The sequence below is a fragment of the Trichomycterus rosablanca genome, chromosome 12 (assembly GCF_030014385.1).
Source record: "Trichomycterus rosablanca isolate fTriRos1 chromosome 12, fTriRos1.hap1, whole genome shotgun sequence".
NCBI lineage: Eukaryota > Metazoa > Chordata > Actinopteri > Siluriformes > Trichomycteridae > Trichomycterus > Trichomycterus rosablanca.
This window is the reverse complement of record NC_085999.1, coordinates 22,483,670-22,505,910: the sequence shown is the minus strand read 5'-3', so window position 1 is coordinate 22,505,910 and position 22,241 is coordinate 22,483,670. Positions and strand designations below refer to the sequence as shown.

The 22,241-nt window shown below is 40.2% G+C and overlaps 1 protein-coding gene across 1 annotated transcript in view; it reads left to right on the top strand.

Moving 5' to 3' along the window:
• stxbp5l (syntaxin binding protein 5L) overlaps positions 1 to 22,241 on the top strand; it is a 308,382-nt gene that overhangs the window by 92,740 nt on the left and 193,401 nt on the right. The window contains 1 exon segment of the mRNA XM_063005373.1: positions 8,058 to 8,141. Within this exon segment, the coding sequence (XP_062861443.1) occupies positions 8,058 to 8,141 (84 nt within the window).

Below are 22,241 nucleotides of genomic sequence, written 5' to 3'. Positions count from 1 at the left end.
GTTATAGTAATGTAGTGTAGATCAGGGTTTTAAATGTTTATTTAGGGTGGTTATAGTAATGTAGTGTAGATCAGGGTTTAAAATGTTTATTTAGGGTGATTATAGTAATGTAGTGTATCAGGGTTTAAAATGTTTATTCAGAGTTGGTTATAGTAATATCATAGTTGCATGTGGACCCCAACAATGGTCAACTGCTTATCTTCTGACTGGGCAGCAGCGGTCATAGAAGAGTATGCATGACTGCGCGGAAGAAAGGCCTGGCGATCTACTTTTGTACAAGCCAAGAAAACACAATGGATAGTGGCAACAACAGACTTCAAGACATAGTGCTGGAAGATGAGCCCCTCAGGTCGGAAGGCACTCAACAATCTACTGGGGAAGAGCCAAAGATGCGTCGAAATACGTCCAGGAAGCCTCCGGGACGTCTAATGGCTGATGTGCCTGTGTCAAAAACGACCATCCAAAGCTACAAACCAATCAAGATCGGAACATGGAATGTGCGAACTATGAACCAAGGAAAGATTGAAATTGTGAAACAAGAAATGGTAGCTCAAGACCTCGAAATACTCTGCATCAGTGAACTGAAATGGACCGGCCAAGGACACTTCACATCAGATGACCATGTAGTATACTACAGTGGCAACGAAAGGCAGAGGAGACATGGTGTAGCAGTCATCGTCACGAAGCGTGTCAGCAAAGCGGTTGTGCAGTACAAAACCATCAGCGAGCGCATCATGTCACTTCGACTGCATGGCAAGCCAATCAACACCACCATCATTCAGATCTATGCGCCGACAACAGATGCAAAAGAAGATGATGTAAATCAGTTCTATGAACAGCTACAGCAAGAAATCGATATTGTGAGTAAATGCGATCAGCTCATAGTGATGGGAGACTGGAATGCCAAAGTTGGAGATCAGACAGAAATGCCAACAGTTGGAAAATATGGTTTGGGAGACCGAAATGATGCTGGCGAACGCATGGTGGAATTCTGTAAGGCAAATGATCTGTTCAAAGCCAACACCATGTTCCAACAACATAAACGTCGTCTATACACGTGGGCTGCTCCAAACAAGCAGCACAGGAAGCAAATTGACTACATATGCAGTAGACAGCAATGGAGAAGTTTGATAAAATCTGTAAAGACAAAACCTGGTGCAGACTGTGGAACAGATCACCAGCTTCTAGTGTGCCGAATTCAAGTGAGGCTACGAAAGAACAATCAAGTCAAGACATCACCCAGGTACAGCGTCGACAATATACCAGTGGAATTCAGGAGCCGACTGAGCAACAAATTTGAAATGTTAAACATGGACGAAGAACGAACTCTGGATGAATTATGGGACACCATGAAATCAATCTTATGCGAAGAATGCGAAAAAAATTTAGACAAAGTGAAGAAAAAAAGATGTCCCAAATGGATGACTGAAGAAACCCTGCAGATGGCTCTAAAGCATAAGGCAGCCAAATACAAAGGCGTCAGCACTGCAGAAGCCCAATACAACAGAGTTTCAAAGGGCAGTCCGCAAAGACAAGGAAGACTACTACAATTCAATGTGCAGGGAAATGGAAGCTGAGTGCATGAAAGGAAGAACAAGATCCGCCTTCCAAAAGATCAGGCAATTCAAAAGAAAATTCAAGCCAAGAACGTGCATGCTAAGGGATGAAAATGGGAAGGTGTACAATGACGCTTCAGGCATGAAGGACCAATGAAAAGTGTACACGCAAACACTACAAAAGTGTTCAACCTGACAGTTACTTAGAGATGCAAGATTATGAAGATGAGCCAGCCATACTAAAAGAAGGGGTGGAATCAGCTATTAAAGATATAGCCAGGAACAAGGCTCCTGGAATATATGGAATTCCCATAGAGGTGCTGCAAGAATCCAAAGCCATAACCGAAGCAATGACAACACTGTGCCAGAAAATATGGACAACAAAGACATGGCCAAAAGAGTGGAAAAGGTCAATCATTATACCGCTACACAAGAAAGGAGATGTAGCTGACTGCTCTAATTATCGCACAATAGCTCTGATACCTCATGCAAGCAAGGTGCTGCTGAAGATCATTCAACGTAGACTCCAACCTTATACTGAATGAGAGCTACCAGACAATCAAGCAGGATTCAGAAAAGGCAGAGGTACAAGAGACATAATAGCGGATGTTCGGTGGATCATGGGAAAGTCAAAAGAACACCAAAAAGAAGTCTACATGTGCTTCATTGACTATCAGAAAGCATTTGATTGTGTAGATCATGAAAGACTGTGGACAACATTTCAGAACATGGGAGTACCAGAGCATCTGATACTTTTGATGCGAAATTTATACAGTGGCTAAGAAGCAGCAGTACGAACGGAACATGGTGACAGCGATTGGTTCCAGATTGGCAAGGGCATCAGGCAAGGTTGCATCCTATGACTGCAACTATTCAACCTATACGCGGAACAGATCATGCGTAATGCAGGGGTGTATGAAGATGACCGAGGCATCAAAATAGGCGGCAGAACAGTGAACAATCTGAGGTATTGGCCAGTGATAGCTTAGTGGTTAAGGTACTAGACTAGTAAACAGAAGGTTGCCGGTTCAAGCCCTGCCACCACCAAGTTGCCGCTGTTGGGTCACTCAGCAAGGCCCTTAACCCTCAATTGCTCATCGTGTTCAGATCATTGTGTAAGTCGCTTTGGATAAAAGCGTCTGATAAATGCTGAAAATGTAAATGTATGTTAATGATACAACTATACTGGCCGAAAGCAAAGAAGACCTCCGAGATCTAATAGTCAAAGTAAAAAGATGCAGCATGGAAATGGGCCTGACACTAAATATGAAGAAGACAAAAATACTGGCCACAAACAGGGATGAATTTGAGATAGATGGGGAAACCATTGAAATAGTCAATGATTTCACCTTGCTCGGATCAATCGTAAGCAACAAGGCCTCGAATACAGAAGAAATCAGACAAAGAATCGCTGTAGGCAAGACAGCACTGAAAGATAGGGACAAAGTATGGAAATGCAAAGACATCAGGCTTAGAACCAAGGTACGATTAGTAAACTGCCTGGTGCTTCCAACTATGATGTATGGATGTGAAAGCTGGACAATCAAGAAGACTGATTGGAAGAAGATAGACAGTTTTGAGATGTGGTGTTGGAGAAGGATTCCATGTGCCATGGACAGCTAGGAGAACTAATCAATCGATACTGGACGAAATCAAACCCGAAATGAGATTACGAGCAAAAGTAGCAAAGATACGACTATCTTACTTTGGACATATTGCTAGACACCAATCATTGGAGAAAGATATCATGCTTGGCAAAGTTAGTGGAAAATGTGGACGTGGAAGACCTGCAACACGATGGATTGACAACATCACAGAAACAATGAACACTACAATATCAACGTTAATCAAAATGGCTGAAGACAGAAGGATGTACAGAGCTACTATCCACCGTGTCGCCATGGATCATCAATGATCACGAAGGCCGGGAAGAAGATATAGACATCACCCTGCTTATGTAGATCAAGACAGTATTAATGTTCTTTTGTAGGTAGTTGTTTGGTGCTCTTTTATTATCTAGAATGTCAAATGCAAAAACAATGCTTTACAAAAGTCTTGATATAAATTATATTAGAAGTTGATGTGAGTATACAGTAATCATGCATGTGTATGGGATCTGTATTTTGTTTTGTGCGTGTACTACCACTGGTCTAATTATATTATTAGATTTTTGAAGATAAATGTTAATGTTTTGGATACCTTATTTATTTAGCCACAATTATTGTTCTACTTTGATAAAACATGCTGCACTTGGATTCTTTTTCTATATTCGCAGGTGGAGGGTGTTATCTTACACGTGTATTTTTTCAGAAAGTAGCTTTACATTGTAGTACAATGGCAAAACGGTTTTACATGTTTTGATAAAATTAATAATAATAATAATTTAATAATTTTAAATATATTGTAATGTTCTTTAATTCTAATGGGAAAAATAAATATTAAATAACATGTTAAATTAAATAACACATGATGTTATTAATGCAGTTTACATGATGCTGTAATAATACTTGGAAAGAATATACAGTACTACATAAATTTCATTCTGTGTACTTAAGGGCAAGTCATAGCCTAGCAGTTAGAGTACTGGACTAGTAATCAAAAGGTTGCTGGTTCAAGGCCCACCACTGCCAGGTTGCTGTTGTTGGGCCCTTGAGCAAGGCCCTTAACCCTCAATTGCTCAGACTGTATACTGTAACTGTAATGTAAGTCGCTTGTAAAATGTAATGTAAATACTAACTTGTGTAAACTGCATTAGACAAATGCTTTTAAAATACAACTTGTGTCTCCCTGCCTTTCACCTAATGAGCTCTGGGTTAAACTTCAGCACGCCCCATGACCCAAATTAGTATAAGAAGCTGATGAATGAACGAGTTAAAATACACATTTCAAGTGTATTTTCAAGTGACTAGAACTCACAAAAACGCTGAACAGTTTATTTAAAATAGCATTAGTATTCCAGATCAAATTGACTTTCTAATTAAAGCAGATTTTACAGTTTTTCTCAGTCGCTTTGGTGCATTTCTCACATCACTATTAACATTTGCACAACATTAAGTGCATTTCTCAAAACAATTAGTACAAACTGCAAAACCTAGTTGATAACCTGCAAAAGCGTGTCACTTGCTCAAAATGGATAGTTTATTCCTCAAAAGCAAGTATTCATGTCAATGAAAGTGTCAGTGTTATCAAAATAAAAAGTCCTGACACCATTGTTTATGAACAAGATAGTCAAATGGCTTTGTCATGTTTTCATTATGACAGTTTACTCTGTAATTGTTTTCCAATGCAAAAAAGTCAGATCATGATGACTACCTGAAAATGCTCAAGGCAGCACTATACACTATTAGCACACCCATTTGAAATCTACAGTTAAGTTACACATTACTGTATTTAGTGAGGTAAATGAGTACAAGACAAGAGTAAAACTCAATACGTATGTTTCACATTTTTACTGCATATGCTCTTTGCAATTCTAATTTGTTCACAGCATTGTGCTAAAGCAAAGTACAAACTTATTTACAACAAACATAAACACCCTTTGGGTAGAGCTGTGCACAACTGTAAACAATATTGCAGTACATATTGGAACTAAATTGAAACATACAACATACACAGTACTGTAAATCATTCTTGCACATCCAGACGTTCCTGTCTGTCTGGCCACATATTTTCAGCGACATCACAGCGAATATCATCCCTGGCAATGCAGCAATGAAAGTATCTCCTCGAGTGGCGAATCCACCCTCTGCAGGACTCCATGCTGCTGCATCCATGGCCACTAGCAGGGCCATTTGGGTATGTGGATGCCGGTCATGTACCTTCCACCTCCAGGCAGAGAAAAACTCCTCTATTGGATTAAGGAATGGGAGGGAGATATTCCACCAGCATTCTTTTATGTGCTGCAAACCACTGTCTGACCAAATCTGGTGAGTGGTGAAAATGCACATTATCCCATATTACAACATACTTGTTCAGATGGTCTCCATTTAGACCCCTCTCATTCTCAGGGATTATGTCCCTGTAAAGAGTGTCTAAAAAAGTCAGAAAATGTTGTGTATTGTATGGACCAAGACGGGGTATATGGGTGAGGACGCCGTTGTCTGAGATGGCTGCACACATTGTAATATTCCCTCCTCGTTGGTCTGGGACATCAATGGTTGCTCTCTGTCCAATGCAATTTCTTCCACGCCTTCTACCTTTTGCCAGATTGAAACCCGCCTCATCAACGTATATGAATGTGTGCAGCGGTTCCCTGGCCTCCAGCTCCAGTACGTGCTTTATACCAGAAGAGGGAAAGAGAAAAACTATAACAACGTTTCCTGTGTAACATGATGCATTTTGGACAACATATTGTACAGTATAAACTGCAGTGTAAGTGTACTGCATGGCACTACACAAAGTAACCAGTTTAAAGCACTGTACATTAGAGTATGCATAGAACACATAAATGTTTTACCTGTACATACTGGTGACGGATCTCCTTTACTTTGTCGCTGTTCCGTTCAAATGGCACATTGTACAATTGTTTCATGCGCATTTAATTTCTCCTGAGCACTCTGTCAATTGTAGCGATTGAAACGGATTCATTATTCCCAAAGATTGTCATCCTCTATAACAGCGCTTTGTATCTCTCTCAACCTTAAGGCATTGTTTGCAATCACCATTGCACAAATGGCTTCCTCTTGTTGCAGAGTAAAAAGGGGCCCTCTTCCACCTCTGTGAGGTTGTTTCGCAATCCTATGTGGTGCAAAGTGAAATTACAGTATTGTACAGTAAACATGAGGATATACTGCTTTAACCCATATTACTGTAGTGTACAATAACAGTGCTTCACACTTGTAAAATGCTGCCGTACAGTACCATGCTGTAAATATGGCAAATCTTTACTGTAACACTACTTTACACTACAATACAGTAAATCTGTGCTACAATAAAGCTGTTAGTCTAAATGTAAAATGTAAAATGTGACAAGTTCTTGTCCCACTGTAAGCTTCATGTATGACACAGTGACAGTAGTGCAGTGCAGATTGTTTAGTGCTGAATTAATGTCCAATATACACACCTGTTCTCCTGACGAAATGTTTGAATAATTGAATTTACAGTGGTTCTCCCAACATTTGCCTCCACCCTTCGACCAGCCTCAGCCATTGTGAGGCCGTGACTGACTACATGGTCCACAATTGTAGCCCTAATTTCATCAGGAATCTGCCTATGTACTTGGCCTCTTCTTCCTCTTCCCCTGTTTTGTCCTCCATGCATCCTCACCCCTCTTCCACGATGCTGACCTTCCATTTCTGTGTCACAGTATTGTCAAAATGGTACACACTATGTCCTGCTCGGTTCATATATGCTTGCCAATTGAGGGTTCATGGGATTCAGCTCTGAGTGACTGGAGAAGTGGCTTATCATTGGTTACAACTAATGCTTCAAACACTCCATCAGTGAAAGCTGAGGTTCACCTGAGAGAAATTGTTCAATGTGGGAGACATTTTCGAAAAAAAAGATAAAGAAATGCATAAGATTTGCTTGACTGATTTTGACAACTAGTTCAACATTTTTGTATGTAATGATTCAAGCAATGAAATGAGGACTATTAGTTTAATAGGGAATGACTAATCAGCATTCATAAGTATAGTTCATTTTGACTGACATGACATAAGCAAATGATAATGTTATACAACAGCAGAGAATTGTATGGAAGCAATTGATGCATGTCCAAAAGCATTTGCAATTTGTTGGAAGGAATGAGAAACTGCTACTATGATGTGCACAAATTACTAAATCTTGTGAAGGTTGAACTAACAGAATTTTAATTCTGATCAGAGAAATGCACCAAAGCAATTGAAAAAAACTGTAATAAAATGTAAAAACATTTACAGTACTTCAATAACAAGCTGGTATAAAGCTTTCCATAAGTCATATCAAAAGGAGCTCTTAGCCTCTTAAAGTAGGAATTAATTTATATGTATTTGCAGCACTCAGGTTGTGCATCTGTAAAACACACCAGCACCCCAGAGCTGACATTTCAAACTTATGAGTTTGAATCTTAGCTCTGCTACCGGTAGGCTGCAAGAGTGGATTCCTCATAACTGACAATTACAACTTTTGCTGGCTGACTGATGGCATCTGCATGCAGACAACGAAAAAAGATGCATGACTGATAAATATATTGTTATGCACTACAAAGAATCAGGATTAGAAAGACTGGAAATATAAATTAATGCCAATTTAGTACAGTTTAGTACACTTAAGACAATTAAAGTCAAGCCTTTGTATTATTTATGTACAATTAAAGTATAATAAGTACAAAAAATAGAATACTTGACTTATTAAGGTATAAGTAAGTATAATGCACTGGTTCTGACCCACCCTAGAATTTTGTTTCTGTATCTAAATTGAGTGCCAAAATTTGAAATCAGTTATTTAAATATATTTTAACACTTTCTTTTTCTAATGTTTTTTCTGTCTTCTCTAATTTACTGTTTCTCCACTTGCCATCAGTTACTGATCGGCTTTGAAACTGGCACTATTGTGATGTGGGACCTCCGATCAAAAAGAGCTGACTTTAGAATTTACTACGATGAGGTAAGCGTGTCTCTACATCCCAAATTATAAAAAAGGGTTTTGCAGAATTTCCAATTGTGTTTCAATGTACAGTTTACTTGCCTACTTACTTATATACGTACATACGTATATACATACTTATATACATACATACGTACTTACTTACTTGTTTGTTTGTCTGTTTATTATTTAATTATTTATTTTACACCTGCATCTCATTAACTGATTCCAGGTGGAAGAATTTCTATTTATCTTCCACACAAAATTGCTGGCTTCACCATTGGCAACCTGCTTTTAAAACTGTGATTGGTGGGGTGGGTTGTGGTTGTTTATTGCCATTCCCAGCTTGTTTTGGGTTTCCCTTACTTACTCTTTTTCAAGAACCTTTTTTTCCAAGAACAGGAGTAGCTTGCCATTTTGTGACTCAGTACCCACAGTATTGTTCTATCTTTGTTAACATAAATGTGGCTTTTATGTTAACTTTGTTTTGTAGGGAACACTGTGATTTACAATTCTTTTGCCTCACAGTAAGAGGGTCTTTGGTTTGATTCCCAGGTGGAGTGAGCTGGGTCGTTTCTGTGTCTAAAGACATATAAGTTAGGTGAATTGCCAATAGAAAATGTAGAAATCTGACACTAAATTTAATTCTCTACTTTGTACTGTGTGTGTCTTAGTTATGAATCTGTTCTAGTCCTGGCCTTACTTTTTTCAACTCTTTACAGTAGAGCTACAACCACTGACGTGATTTCTGGTGGTGCGCACGCTGTAAACTGGTTGTTTGTAGCCATTAGCTAAGTTACTTTTTAATTAGCCAAAGTTAATCTTGCGCTTGTAATTAGTATAGAGTGTCTAGATTTATAGTATTTTATTTCGTTCATCTTAAAGAAGCGCTTGTGTTCTCTGGCGTAAATCCCTGCTTGTTCTTGAAATCTGTTACCGGGAAACTCGAGCTACCTGCGTCCGAACGAAGTACGTTTTTTGTTTGTTTATTTTTGTACTCCAGCGCATTAACACCTTTCTCGTCCAGCATTAAAGCCGTTTTTTCATCCAGAATTAAAGCAGTTTTTTGTGACTAACAGCACAAGCACTGGTGAATCCAACTTGAACAGCATTTCAATGCTTCATTTAAAGCTAAGTATATTTTCCCTGTTATTATGGCTTCTACAGCTCTGTATCCTTGTGTTGAGTGTGCCATGTTCAGTTATTCTCTTTCCATCGTTAGTGATAAATTTACATGTAATAAGTGTAGATTAGTAGTTAGTCTAACAGAGAAGATTTCAGTGTTACAAGGGTGCATTCGGGCTTTAGAACAGACTAGTATTAGTGAGTGCTTAGATACAGCTTTAGCAGTCCCGAATGCCACTAGTTTAGATGTAGAACTCCAGACTCCGGCAGTAGAGCCCTCACAGTGGGGCTGGGTGACGTCTCTTCAAATTGCAAACTCTTCAGTTGCACGTGTCCAACAGATTTTCCCCACTTAGCGACCCACCCGCTGAGAAGACTGTTAATGTAAGTGACTCTCAGCTTCAACACGTGCGGCAGATAGTGGTAACTGACTAACCAGAGCCAAGACCAGGCAGCAGACAAACAGACTAAACTGACTGTCTGCGAGTCGCCATCAGACGTCACCTGAAATCCTTAGGTCCCAAACTATTGAGACTGTGTCTGTTTACCGTGTCAGTTGTAAGCAAAAACAATATCAAAATGTGTCATAATAACTTAATTAAAATAATTAAAATTAATCTAAACGAGCATCATAAAAACAATAGTAAAGTTGAACTACTAAACTACTACTAAACATTAGATCACTTGCATGTAAAACTGTAATTGTAAATGAAATTATAACAGATAACTGTCTTAGTGCAATTTGTTTAACCGAGACCTGGGCTAGACCCGATGAGGTTTAAATGAAAGCAGAAGAGATTTTATACATGGCCTTGCACTGGAACTTCGGCAGCGTTTTATGCTGGGAAAGGTTATGACACAAAAGCAACATCCGTCGCCTGTTCCTGGAAAGACGACGCAGTGTCAGGTGCAGACGCTCTGCACTAGAAACCGCAGCACAAAACAGTGTGGAGTTTGCAACAAGTACACCTGTCGCAAATGTAGAACTGAGAAAAACTGGGTGTGTAATAAGTGTGAATAACATGAATAGCTACAAATACACACACACACGCACATATGTGTATATATATATATATATATATATATATATATATATATATATATATATATATATATATATATATATATATATATATATATATATACACATATATATATATATATATATACAGTGTATCACAAAAGTGAGTACACCCCTCACATTTCTGCAGATATTTAAGTATATCTTTTCATGGGACAACACTGACAAAATGACACTTTGACACAATGAAAAGTAGTCTGTGTGCAGCTTATATAACAGTGTAAATTTATTCTTCCCTTAAAATAACTCAATATACAGCCATTAATGTCTAAACCACCGGCAACAAAAGTGAGTACACCCCTAAGACACTACACCCCTAAATGTCCAAATTGAGCACTGCTTGTCATTTTCCCTCCAAAATGTCATGTGATTTGTTAGTGTTACTAGGTCTCAGGTGTGCATAGGGAGCAGGTGTGTTCAATTTAGTAGTACAGCTCTCACACTCTCTCATACTGGTCACGGAAAGTTCCAACATGGCACCTCATGGCAAATAACTCTCTGAGGATCTTAAAAGACGAATTGTTGCGCTACAAGAAGATTGCCAACACCCTGAAACTGAGCTGCAGCACAGTGGCCAAGATCATCCAGCGTTTTAAAAGAGCAGGGTCCACTCAGAACAGACCTCGCGTTGGTCGTCCAAAGAAGCTGAGTGCACGTGCTCAGCGTCACATCCAACTGCTGTCTTTGAAAGATAGGCGCAGGAGTGCTGTCAGCATTGCTGCAGAGATTGAAAAGGTGGGGGGTCAGCCTGTCAGTGCTCAGACCATACGCCGCACACTACATCAAATTGGTCTGCATGGCTGTCACCCCAGAAGGAAGCCTCTTCTGAAGTCTCTACGCAAACAGTTTGCTGAAGACATGTCAACAAAGGACATGGATTACTGGAACCATGTCCTATGGTCTGATGAGACCAAGATTAATTTGTTTGGTTCAGATGGTCTCAAGCATGTGTGGCGGCAATCAGGTGAGGAGTACAAAGATAAATGTGTCATGCCTACAGTCAAGCATGGTGGTGGGAATGCCATGGTCTGGGGCTGCATGAGTGCAGCAGGTGTTGGGGAGTTACATTTCATTTAGGGACACATGAACTCCAATATGTACTGTGAAATACTGAAGCAGAGCATGATCCCCTCCCTCCGGAAACTGGGTCGCAGGGCAGTGTTCCAGCATGATAATGACCCCAAACACACCTCTAAGACGACCACTGCTTTATTGAAGAGGCTGAGGGTAAAGGTGATGGACTGACCAAGCATGTCTCCAGACCTAAACCCAATAGAACATCTTTGGGGCATCCTCAAGCGGAAGGTGGAGGAGTGCAAAGTCTCGAATATCCGCCAGCTCCGTGATGTCGTCATGGAGGAGTGGAAAAGCATTCCAGTGGCAACCTGTGAAGCTCTGGTAAACTCCATGCCCAGGAGAGTTAAGGCAGTTCTGGGAAATAATGGTGGCCACACAAAATATTGACACTTCAGGAACTTTCACTAAGGGGTGTACTCACTTTTGTTGCCGGTGGTTTAGACATTAATGGCTGTATATTGAGTTATTTTAAGGGAAGAATAAATTTACACTGTTATATAAGCTGCACACAGACTACTTTTCATTGTGTCAAAGTGTCATTTTGTCAGTGTTGTCCCATGAAAAGATATACTTAAATATCTGCAGAAATGTGAGGGGTGTACTCACTTTCTTTTTTTACCCAGAAAGCCTTGCGGCAGTGGTGTCTAAGCTCACCGTAGCCGTGTATCCCGTTGTTGGGAGTGGGGTGGCTGCGGTGAGGGTTGGGTAAGTAGCTTAAATGTTTGTCTGTTGTATGAATGTATGTGTGTATGAATGGGTGTCTGTCCCTAAACCACTGAGTGAACTGCCAAAGGCAGCTCACTCGCGGCCCTGACGCTATCCTTCCTGCTCGCCGGCGCCACAATATATATATATATATATATATATATATATATATACAGTGTATCACAAAAGTGAGTACACCCCTCACATTTCTGCAGATATTTAAGTATATCTTTTCATGGGACAACACTGACAAAATGACACTTTGACACAATGAAAAGTAGTCTGTGTGCAGCTTATATAAAAGTGTAAATTTATTCTTCCCTCAAAATAACTCAATATACAGCCATTAATGTCTAAACCACCGGCAACAAAAGTGAGTACACCCCTAAGAGACTACACCCCTCAATGTCCAAATTGAGCACTGCTTGTCATTTTCCCTCCAAAATGTCATGTGATTTGTTAGTTTTACTAGGTCTCAGGTGTGCATAGGGAGCAGGTGTGTAGTACAGCTCTCACACTCTCTCATACTGGTCACTGAAAGTTCCAACATGACACCTCATGGCAAAGAACTCTCTGAGGATCTTAAAAGACGAATTGTTGCGCTACATGAAGATGGCCAAGGCTACAAGAAGATTGCCAACACCCTGAAACTGAGCTGCAGCACAGTGGCCAAGATCATCCAGCGTTTTAAAAGAGCAGGGTCCACTCAGAACAGACCTCGCGTTGGTCGTCCAAAGAAGCTGAGTGCACGTGCTCAGCGTCACATCCAACTGGTGTCTCTGAAAGATAGGCGCAGGAGTGCTGTCAGCATTGCTGCAGAGATTGAAAAGGTGGGGGGTCAGCCTGTCAGTGCTCAGACCATACGCCGCACACTACATCAAATTGGTCTGCATGGCTGACACCCCAGAAGGAAGCCTCTTCTGAAGTCTCTACACAAGAAAGCCCGCAAACAGTTTGCTGAAGACATGTCAACAAAGGACATGGATTACTGGAACCATGTCCTATGGTCTGATGAGACCAAGATTAATTTGTTTGGTTCAGATGGTCTCAAGCATGTGTGGCGGCAATCAGGTGAGGAGTACAAAGATAAGTGTGTCATGCCTACAGTCAAGCATGGAGGTGGGAATGCCATGGTCTGGGGCTGCATGAGTGCAGCAGGTGTTGGGGAGTTACATTTCATTGAGGGACACATGAACTCCAATATGTACTGTGAAATACTGAAGCAGAGCATGATCCCCTCCCTCCGGAAACTAGGTCGCAGGGCAGTGTTCCAGCATGATAATGACCCCAAACACACCTCTAAGACGACCACTGCTTTATTGAAGAGGCTGAGGGTAAAGGTGATGGACTGGCCAAGCATGTCTCCAGACCTAAACCCAATAGAACATCTTTGGGGCATCCTCAAGCGGAAGGTGGAGGAGCACAAAGTCTCGAATATCCGCCAGCTCCGTGATGTCGTCATGGAGGAGTGGAAAAGCATTCCAGTGGCAACCTGTGAAGCTCTGGTAAACTCCATGCCCAGGAGAGTTAAGGCAGTTCTGGGAAATAATGGTGGCCACACAAAATATTGACACTTTAGGAACTTTCACTAAGGGGTGTACTCACTTTTGTTGCCGGTGGTTTAGACATTAATGGCTGTATATTGAGTTATTTTGAGGGAAGAATAAATTTACACTGTTATATAAGGTGCACACAGACTACTTTTCATTGTGTCAAAGTGTCATTTTGTCAGTGTTGTCCCATGAAAAGATATACTTAAATATCTGCAGAAATTTGAGGGGTGTACTCACTTTTGTGATACACTGTATATATATGTATATGTATATATATATATATATATATATATATATATATATATATATATATATATATATATAGTACCTATAGTTTTGTAAAAACATTAAATAAAAAAATAAATAAATTGCAATGTGTCTATTGCTTTTGTAACTACAAAGTGCTCATATATGGTAAGTGGAGCTGATAAAATGGACAGTGAATGTAGAAACAAGGAGGTGGTTTTAATGTTATGGCTGATCAGTGTATATGCAGCATGAAACTCAGGCTGGATCAGGCTGCATACAGAGCATGGGAGAGCTGGTGTGTTCCAAATCACATTCTATATACTAAATAGTGTGCTACATTAAAATTTGACTAGTGGCAAAATTGTGGTACTAGGACTACATGCTGTGTAGGATTTTGTGTGTGGATTGAAACACAGCCTTCCAGCAGCCCACATATAGTGCATATACTGTTAAGATTGAGTTCAGCTGTAACCAGAGGGGGATGAGAGGTGTTTGTGTGTAGACAGGCTGTGGGTCATTACCATGATAATGGGTACTAAATGGCTCACAACAGGGGAGCGGGGGATCGAGAGGCTAGAGTCCCTTGCGCAAAAAAGCGTAACTGTAGTCATTCTAGTGTTAAATGAAGCAGCTCCTCCGGGATACAGTTATGAACATAAGCCACGTCTTAGTGGTCATGGAGGAGGAGTAGCCACAATTTATTACATAGGTCTTACTGTAAAATCAACTCCTAAAACTAACTCATTTGAAATTCTTATTGCTGACATAGGCAATAATTCTTCCATTTGATAAAACTAGTATGTTTAAACTAGTTACTATTTATCGACCCCCTGGTCCTTACTCAGAATTTCCTCACAAATTTGCAGATTTTCCTTCCAAATAAGTCTTATTAGCCAACTGATAAGGCTTTAATTGTTGGAGACTTTAATACTCTTTATTAAAATAAATCTGATCCGCTTAAAATTGCATTTGATTCTATTTTAGAATCTATAGGTATTACCCAAAGTGTAACAGGACCCACTCACCGCTGTAAACATACCTTGGACTTAATGCTAACTTATGGTATGAACATAGACAACCTGGTAGTTTTACTCCAGAATTACTTGATTTCTGATAACTCCCTCCTAATGTATGAAGTGTTCCTATCTAATAATATACAGCAAGTAAATCATTTTAAATCTAAGCGCACTATTACGTCTGCAACTGCAGCAGTGTTCATAAACAGCTTACCAGAATTACCAACTATATCACCATCACAGCCTAAAGAGCTAGATCAGGCAACTCAACACTTAGAGTTCGAATTCTGCACAACCTTAGATAGTTAAGCCCCAGCCTAAATTGATTTAGGAGAAAAAGCTTGCTCCATGGTACAATGACCACACACATGCGCTAAAACAAGCAGCACGAAAATTAGAACGCAAGTGACGGCACACTACACTGGAAGTATATAAGATCGCATGGAAAGATGCTCTAACTGAGTATAAACATGCACTTATAAAAGCGAATGCTTCATATTATTGTTCCTTAATAGAGAATAATAAGAATAATCCTAGATTCCTTTTTAAGACAGTGTCCAAACTAGCTAAAAATGTCAATGAAACTGAATCTAATATTCCAATTGACTGTACCTGCGATGATTTTTTAAATTAAAGTCAGTGTGTCACTTGCCAATGTTAAATATCAATTCACTTTGAGCAGCATGGGTGATAATAGTGACTTATATTGCAAGATAATCCGACTTAAATTCCTTTAGTCCAATCTCCCAAAATGAACTAACTGCGTTGATTGAATCATCAAAGTCATCTTCATGTATACTCGATCCTGTTCCAACTCGTTTACCTAAAGATTTACTCCCAGCCATTGTAGAGCCCCTGCTTACTTTAATAAATGCATCCCTTAGCCTTGGGTATGTAGCCAAATTGTTCAAATGTCCAAATTTAATCATGGGTAAAATAACAGCAATCTTGATCCAATTGTTCTGTCTAATTAAAGGCCAATTTCAAACCTTCCTTTTGTCTCCAAGATTCAAGATTCTAAACAGTTTCTAAACAGTTATGTTCTTATTTGCATATAAACAGTATTCATGAAAAATTTACTTATAGTTCCTAGAACTAAATAATCTCCCTGCCTCTGTTTGAGACTCTGGTGCTGCGTGTTGGCTTCTGGCTGCATCTGATTTCTGACCTCTAGGACCGGAGCTGTCCACCCCGAATATAGACAAAGGCGCAGAGCTTGGGGGTTCTTGGTCATAGAAACTTGTGGCGATCACAACGTTGAGACTGCTATGCCAACAATGCTGCTCCTGCTAGATGTAATGGATCCCTGGCTTGTTTGTCCTGGCAAAATAGTGTGTGTGAAAATGTTTTATAATAAAATAGAGGACTCTGTAGATTTAAGGAGACAGAGCACAGCCAATATATTAATCTAGTAATTAAGATTTGAATTCAAGAGATTCAAGAGTTTTATTGTCATGTGCACAGAAAAACCAGCAGTTACACTGTACAATGAAATTCTTACTTTGTTCGTCCTCCAAACGTCAAAGTATTATACATAAAGACAAAAATTAAACTAACACAATAAAAGACTTAGTATAAAAACTTTTTAAATATAAACTTAAACTATAAAAACTTTTATATACAATGAGTAAAAATAGAAATAAAAGTAAACTAAGGTAGTAAAAAAAGGCACATAGCAGCAGTTGTTTAAGGTGCAGAAAAATTGTGCAATGTTTAAGAATATAGCAGCATTTTAAGTTATTTAAGTAACTTTTAAGTTGTTTAAGTTGTTTTAAGGTGCAAATATGCATAGCAGCAGTCATTGGATATACAGTTGTGCATTGTATTATGAGGTTTAATGTTCATGAGGTAGGTTGTGTGTGTGATAGTCCATGTTTGTTCACAAGCCTGACTGCCTGTGGGTAAAAACTGTTGGTCAGTCTTGTTGTTCTGGCCTTAATGCTTCTTAAGGCGTTTACCTGATGGCAGAAGTGTGAAGAGGTTGTTTTGGGGGTGTGTGCTGTCATTAATTATGTTGTGGGCTCTCCTGACCACCCTGGTCTGATAAATATCCTGTAGTGCAGGAAAGGATGTTCCAGAAATTCTTTGTGCAGTTTTTATTACACGCTGGAGAGCCTTCCTGTCCTCTGCAGTGCAGTTACCGTACTAGACTGTGATGGAGCTGGTAAGGACACTTTCGACTGTGCATCTGTAAAAGTTGCTGAGAATTTTGGTTGACGTGCCAAATTTCCTTAGCCTTCTTAGAAAGTACAGTCTCTGTTGAGACTTCTTGATAATATGGCGTGTGTTGTAGGACCAGGTGAGATCCTCACTGATGTGCACACCCAGGAATTTGAAGGTTTTCACCTTCTCCACCACTGTTCCACCTATATACAGAGGTGTATGCTGTTCTCCTCTCCTCCTGGGGTCCACAATCAGTTCTTTGTCTTGTTGATATTTAATAAAAGGTTGTTTTTCTGACACCAGTCCACAAGATCTGCTACCTCCTTCTTGTACGCCGTCTCATCCTCCCCAGTAATAAGACCAATGACGGTGGTGTCATCAGCAAACTTAATAATACTGGTGGTGTTACAGGAGGCCACACAGTCATATGTGAAGAGCGAGTACAGAAGAGGGCTCAGCACGCAGCCTTGAGGTGTCCCAATATTTATGGTCTTTGTGCTGGATGTTCGAGTGCCAATCCTGACTGACTGAGATCGGTCAGATAGAAAATCTAGTATCCAGTTACAGAGGGTCGGTGTCAGTCCAAGGGTGTGGAGCTTTTCGGTGAACCTGTGTGGGATGACTGTGTTGAACGCCGAGCTGTAGTCGATGAACAGCATTCTTACATACGTGTTCTTGCCTTCCAGGTGTGAAAGGGATGGCTGGCTCTCCATGGGTCTGTCAGGCCTAATTGGGAAGCGTATTTTAGGACCAAATTTGCTGATTTGGACATGGCTATTTGTCTGTGGGAGGATCTGTCTAGGGAGGTATCCAACACCAGGTTAAAATCACCCCCGATTATAATGCAATGGGTATCTAAGTTAGGAAGACTTAGAATTTTTTTTTGAAAAAAGTCTACATCGTCCCAGGTAGGAGCATAAATAGAAGCCACGATGACAAAAAAAAACAAAAAAAAAAAACACCCATAATACACAGAAACACAAAGCAGTCCTTTTGGTACACAGCATGTGAACACAAAACCCTCCCAAGTATAATCCACTAGGATGAGTGCCAAGGCCCTAAGCATGGCTATACCTACTATAGCTCAACCTCCTGATCATACAATTAAAAGATAAGAGTACAAGAAAACAGAACCCCCGACCCTTAATCTACATAACGTTCATTTAGTACACCGAGATACTAAACTGTTGCAGTTCTAATTTTGATAGTTGAAAGAAAACATCACAACTTGCAAAAAGTAATCTTTAGCCCTAAAACATGGCATAAGTCATTTCAAAATCGCCCCAAACTGGGTAGAAACTTGCAACTGTTAATAATAACAAATATATATTGTAGCTCTCCTTATAACACCACAGACACAGGTCGGTTCTTTAAAACGGGCGTTTATTGCTTGAAACCTTTGCTTTGAAGTATCAATGCCTCCGTTACGCCGTGAGAACTATTGGTAAATGAAAATACATAAGTACATCAATAAAATATGAAATACATAACCGTAACGGAAAGAAAACACAAATGGCACTTAGCGACATAATCACACAAATCACAAATGAATTACCTCGTTGGCCGCTTGTTATAAAGAGAGGTTTCTTGAGTCTTTAACAGTTCCTTAGTTCTTTTGTTACCGCCGACAACAATGACAAACTTGATAATTAATAACAGTATCACAGAACAACCGACAGCATCAAACCTATATGAACAGCACACACACACACACACACATAGTGCTGCCCCCCTTTTTTCCGCCAAAAACAATTCACGCGATATTTTGTCTTGTGGCTCTAATGCATGAATGTTGCATATGGGAACATATGTATTTATACTTAACAAATTATATTTACTTATTATATGAGATAATCAATAAAGAAACATTCATCAATTAATAAATCACTTACACTCCCACCAAATCACTCATTAAATCAAATGTGGGATTTCATCATAAACAAATATATATAAATCAACAAGTTTTAAATCAATAGGCATGAACTTTGTGTATGTGACTTAGGTAACCTCAAGTAGTGTAACTATCTTGTGAATAGGTCTTTCAAGGTGAACTGATCTAGTGTTTGGTTTTCCCTTGTCAAATGTAGTATCAGTGACAAGTAGCTTCAGCTTTCGCACCCTGCCATCTGCACTAGGATAAGCTTCTACAACCCTAGCAAGCTTCCATTTATTTCTTAGCACGCTGTCATCTTGTAAAATTACAATGTCACCTACTTGTGAATTTCGTGAGCTCTTTTGCCATTTTTGCCGTTGCTGGAGATTTAGCAAATACTCCCGTTTTCATCTTTGCCAGAATTCATTGGCTAAGAACTGCACCTTTTTCCATCGTTTGCACAGATAGAGGTCTTCTTTGCAGAACTGTCCAGGAGGAGGCAAAATAATTGATGACTTCATAGTTAATATGTGGTTGGGAGTGAGAGGCTCTGGACCAGTAGCATCATAAAGATGTTCAACACTTAGTGGCCTGCTGTTGATTATGGCCATTGTTTCATAAAGAAAGGTTCTTAGGGTTGTGGTGTCGAGCCTGTTTGCAGACTTGTCGAGCATGGCAGTCAGGATGCTTCGGATCGTTCGAATTTGACGCTCCCAGACTCCTCCCATATGACTTGCTGATGGGACATTTACTACAAATTCACAACCAAGTGTTCGTTGACTCTCTTGATCCATTCCCTTGAGCAAATCAGAAAGCTCTTTCCTAGCACCCATGAAGTTCGTTCCCTGATCGCACCTTAATTGGCGTACAGGTCCTCTGATAGCTACAAACGTTCGAAGTGCATTCATGAATGTGTCCGTTGTCAAGTCTTCTATCGTTTCTATATGTACTGCTCTGGAGCATAAGCAGGTGAACAACAGTCCATATCGTTTTAATTATTTTCTTCCTTCCTTTACTATGAAAGGACCAAAACAATCAAGACCACAGTAAGTAAAAGGAGGGGAAGTTTCGGTTCTCTCCTTTGGCAAATCTGCCATTTGCTGGACCTCTGTAGTTTTTCTGTATCTCCTACATTTCACACACTTGTAAATATGTGAGGAGACCAGGTTTCCACATCCTAAAATCCATATTCCGTTTGCACGTAGCTCGTTTGTAGTCATGCCTCTTCCTTGGTGGTGAACACGTTCATGATGATGTTTTACAAGCAGTGCTGATACATGAGATTTCTGTGGAAGAATTACAGGATGTCTTACATCATAGTGCAAGGCTGATCGAGATAGCCGTCCTCCCACCCTGAGAACATTGCTCTGGTCTAAAAAGGCATTTAATTTGCGTAGCTTGTTTTGCTTGGCCAGGGTACCCTCTTTCTGTAACTTGATTTTTTGAATATCTTCAGCAAAAGCATCTTTCTGAACCAGCTTAATGATAAAGAATTCTGCTTCTCTTCTTTCCTCAAGGTTGGTCGCTGCATTAGTTCTTGGCTGAAGTTTCTTGAATTCTCGGATAAATCTCTTTAGCCTGGCGACAGCTCTTACTACTCTCAACCAGTCAGAATATTTGGTGAGACGGTTCACCAGTGAATTCACTTTTTTCGTTTTGACTGTGTGAACATGTGCTTTACGAATCTCAGGGTCAGTTATATCTATTTCTCCCACCATTTCCTCCTTACAAGGGAGATTCTGCTGCCAGAGAAAGTCAGGTCCCTTAAACCAGTTGGACTCCTTTAGTTGAACTGTGCTCAGTCCTCTTGAGGCGCAATCAGCTGGGTTGCTATCAGAGCTGACATGCTGCCACTGATCAGCACTTGTGCTAAACCTTTTGGAATCATTATTTAGGTAGCCAAGGACTACTTTTGAGTCAGTCCAGTAGTACTCTTGGAGGTTTTTAATCTCAAGCTCTCTTTTTACAACATCACCACTGCGAACTGAAGTCACTGCTGCCGACAATTCCAGTCTTGGGATAGTCATTACTTTATTAGGTACTACTCTTGCCTTTCCCATGACAAGTGAACAATTGATCTGTCCTGTTTTGTTTATTGCTCGGAGATATGAACATGCACCATATCCACTAAGACTTGCATCTGAAAAGTTGTGGCGCTCGTAGAGCGTAACCTCACCAAAACTGGATGGAAGATAGCTTCTTGGAATTTTCAAAGCTGCTAAGTAAGGCAAATCTTTAAGCCATGACTCCCATTGGGGTAGGATGTGCTGGGGAAGATCTTCATCTTCAACTTTGTCTTTGCATAGCATCTGAAGAATCTGTTCTTTACCACGACTCTGAACTGGAATTCATCTGCTTCAATGCACCACTGAACTCCAAGTGCTCGCTCAATGTGAAATTCTCCTGACCCTATGTCTAGATCTTTGATTTGGGCACATTCTTCAGGTGGTATAGAAGCAATCACTTCCTTGTTGTTGGATACAAATTTATGCAGCCGAAGATTTCCTGTTCTGCACAAGGCTCTTGACTCTTCCACGAGATTTAAATTTACATTTACATTTTCAGCATTTAGCAGACGCTCTTATCCAGAGCGACTTACAGAAGTGCTTCCAAAGTGAACATTTCATTTCTCAAGTTTGGTAAACAACAGTCGAAGAACACAAATCTGCTAAAACCTGTTAGAACCAAAGTGTTTTTTTGGGGGTTTTTTTGGAAATGGAAAAGGATGGAACAAAATGTTAGTAAATAAGTACAAGTCAGCTTAAGTGCTTAGTAAAGAGGTGGGTTTTTAATCGCTTTTTAAAGACAGCAAGAGACTCAGATGTTCGGACAGACAGAGGAAGTTCATTCCACCACTTGGGCGCTAGAACAGAGAAGAGCCTTGATGCTTGTCTTCCTTTAGTCCTGGATGGAGGCTCAAGTCGAGCGAGACTGGTGGCTCGGAGGTTGCGTGGTACAGAGCGGGGTTTGATTAGACCACGAAGGTAGCTTGGGGCTGGTCCATTTTTGGCTTTGTAGGCGAGCGTTAGTGTTTTAAACTGAATGCGTGCAGCTACAGGAAGCCAGTGAAGAGAACGCAGCAGTGGGGTGATGTGGCAGTGTTTGGGCTGGTTAAAAACCAGACGGGCAGCTGCATTTTGGATGAGCTGCAAGGGTTTAATAGTGGACATGGGCGCTCCTGCCAGAAGGGAGTTGCAGTAGTCCAACCGTGAGATTACAAGTGATTGCACCAGAATCTGGGTAGCTTCCCTGGAGAGAAATGGCCGAATCTTCCTGATG